At 36.8% G+C, this 2,966-nt stretch overlaps 1 protein-coding gene across 1 annotated transcript in view; it reads right to left on the bottom strand.

Moving 5' to 3' along the window:
• The window catches only part of sgtb (small glutamine rich tetratricopeptide repeat co-chaperone beta), a 20,820-nt gene that overhangs the window by 2,064 nt on the left and 15,790 nt on the right, over positions 1 to 2,966 (bottom strand). Inside the window, exon 9 of the mRNA XM_014023630.1 lies at positions 2,235 to 2,318. Within this exon, the coding sequence (XP_013879084.1) occupies positions 2,235 to 2,318 (84 nt within the window). The remainder of the gene's footprint in view (positions 1 to 2,234; positions 2,319 to 2,966) is intronic.

Below are 2,966 nucleotides of genomic sequence, written 5' to 3'. Positions count from 1 at the left end.
GTTGTTACCAACATCTGGTGAAAATTTCATGTCATTAGCACCTCTAGTAATATATTTACTGAGAAAAATGGTGACGTGTTCAATACTTATTTTACCCACTGTAACTAATTAACTTTTGGGTGTCAAAATACAAATATTGAGCTAACATTTGGTAATAGCAGAGAGTCACTAACAACACATACTGTACGCGCTAAGAGATCACACATGATCTTGCAATATCACATATTAAACATCACAGCATTTTTAAGATTTGATTAACTTTGGCATTAAAAGCCACAGATAATATGCATTCCTTCAAGGAATATCTTTATTGTATTGAAAACTAGGGGTTGTTTTAAACTGCAGCCTGATTTTGTCTGTAATAAAAGTTTCAGTCTCTTTGTTAAAATAATTATTAGAGCTCTTTCACCATTAAAAACCTATTTTAGTGAGGTAAGAAAAATATTACAATAAGTCAGTTTGTATTGAGTCAGTGATGAAATAACGTGGATTATGGACTAGTGGAAGAGTTATTGTTTAGTTGTGTTCTTGGCAGTTAGATGAGTGGATCAATATTAGCAGCAAACTCTGGAAAAACCTTCCTTATGGCTCATACACAGAGAAATGTTAATATGAACACCTTATATTCCTACAGTAGCGTGCAGAGACATTTTCGGGGGCAGGTGCTCAAATGTAAAAAAGAGGGCACCTTGTCCGGTGCACAAAATCAGCAGCTGTCCTGATAATGTGACATTACAGACACATCTTGTACATTGTGCATATTTATCTATTTTAAATCAGATTTTTTTCTGTCTGATGCAGATGTTTAATATTCAACTCTACAGGTTGGTTTCTGTAACAAACTGGCAACAACAGAACAAAAACTAGTAATGACAAATTTTATATTGTTTATAAAATAACTATAATCAAGGTTATTTTCACAAAATTACTAATGTCTTTTTTGTTCTATGGAGGGTCTTCCTTCAGTCTCTCCATCATAGAGCTGTTTCCATGATCTGAATTAAACATTTCAGACGGAGGAAGGCAGGAAAACATTGAGCTACTTCTCTGCTGTAGCTAAAACACCAACAGTATGAAATATGTTTATTTGGGTGAAACGGCTTGGTGACAAAGGTCAGTGCAATAAATTACAACATTTAAACTAATCAAGAGCCAATTTCTGTTAATATTTATTGAAACAAAATCAAATCATTCTTATGATCCTAATTTTATTTTCCAAATTATGGTTTATGTTTCATTTAGAGCACACAAAACCTGAGAAAGAAAAGATTAAATTTAAAAGAACTCATTGTTAGCATTCATTATTCAATGTTTGACTTTAAAATGAAAAGAAAATACAGAAAAATAAAACTAAAGCTAATTCTCTTTCCACACTAAAATCAAAGAATACTGAAAATTTCAAACTTAATTTTCTTATTTGCCTCATTAGTCTTTACAGACAACAGGAAGTGAAGTTTAACTTCAGCATCTGAGGTTTAGGGGGTAAAAAGTGTGACCAGATCCTGTGGGCCATCACATTGTGTATTCACACATTCTGCATAAATAAAATCCATTTTCTTTCACGTGTTTAGATATTTGTTTTTAACACGCAGAACACACTGCTGCGCGTTTGATTGGCAGCCGCTGCGTCTTTGCCTTTTTCTCTTCTCTCCTCCTCCTTCTGCACAGAAGGCAGAGAGAGAAATAAGGAGGTATTTTCTAATGGTTGTAAATTGCAGCCAGTCGATTGTTTCCCTTTCTTTTTTTCTTCTTCTTTTTATGTCTTGTTATAATTTGATCAGTCAAATGCAGGACTTTGTTTCAACTTGCGCGACGCCGGGACAAGAGTGAAACATGTGAGACAGTCCTGCACAGTTTGCCTGGGGCTGCAGGTAAATTACCTGCTGGTTATAACTGTCCTCTGTTGTGTGGATGAGAGAAGAGAGAGGCTCCTGTCCGAGCGCGCTGCGCTCACCGAGGGACAGCGCACAAGAGCTGCGGGCGTGCACGTCACGTGTGGGTGGTGAATGGAGGGTGTGAGGGCAATATTATTATTAATAATATTAATACTGTTGCCATTATAGTTGTGCGCTTAATAAGAAGTGCAACCAAGGGCGACAGATGGAGCATAACAAAAAAGAAAAAAAAGCGGGTTCGACAGGGGCACGTGATGGTCTGGAGGGAAAAGGGCAGGTGCTCGAGCACCACCTGACTATCTGTGCACGTCCCTGTATTCCTATATATATTTCACTCACGCTTCAATTAAGCTAGAAATGTCTGACATTCCTCCGACTCCTGCTGCAGGACCCCCGACTGCGTTAGACATCATTCCCGACATCCTGAGCACACAAACACAGAGAATCCACATAAAAGTCAAAAAAGTCAAAACATGGTGTAAAATGTAAAATATAACAATAATAATTTTCAAACCCTGAAAACTTGTATTTCACAGTAGAACATAGTAAACAAACAATGTCTAAACTAAGAAATGTAACTTTTTTACTAAAATAAGGCAGGTAAAATTTGATTGGCCCCCTGAAGAGCCCCTGTCCTGTCACTCATCTGTTTGCCCAATAGCGATGATGGTGGATGCAGTTCCATGTTCAAACACTACAGGTGCTAATGAGTCAAATAGGAAAGTCCACTGAATTAAAGGGATCTCCGATTAGTTGTAAAATTAAACTTTATTTGATAAACATATATTTTAACTGTAAAATAAAGACTGTAAAAATACTGTAGGATGTTAAGTTTTGTTGATTCTTAAACTTAAAGTTTAGAAATATATTTTAACACGGACGGGGCCATTTTATTTACACGCAAAGCATTCTGGGTAAATGATGACGTGGATAGGTCCTCGGTGCGAGGCTGCTAGCGAGCTATATCCACCCTGAAGGTTTATCTTGAACAATATCTGACGATTGGTTCTTTAAAATGAAACCAGAGAGCGCTGACAGAGAGGAGAAGGTAAAAATGACTCAGCCTGTAAC

Source organism: Austrofundulus limnaeus, unplaced genomic scaffold (assembly GCF_001266775.1).
Source record: "Austrofundulus limnaeus strain Quisiro unplaced genomic scaffold, Austrofundulus_limnaeus-1.0 Scaffold382, whole genome shotgun sequence".
NCBI classification, from domain to species: Eukaryota; Metazoa; Chordata; class Actinopteri; order Cyprinodontiformes; family Rivulidae; genus Austrofundulus; species Austrofundulus limnaeus.
Note: the sequence above shows the minus strand (reverse complement) of the source record. Positions and strands in the feature narration are given on the sequence as shown.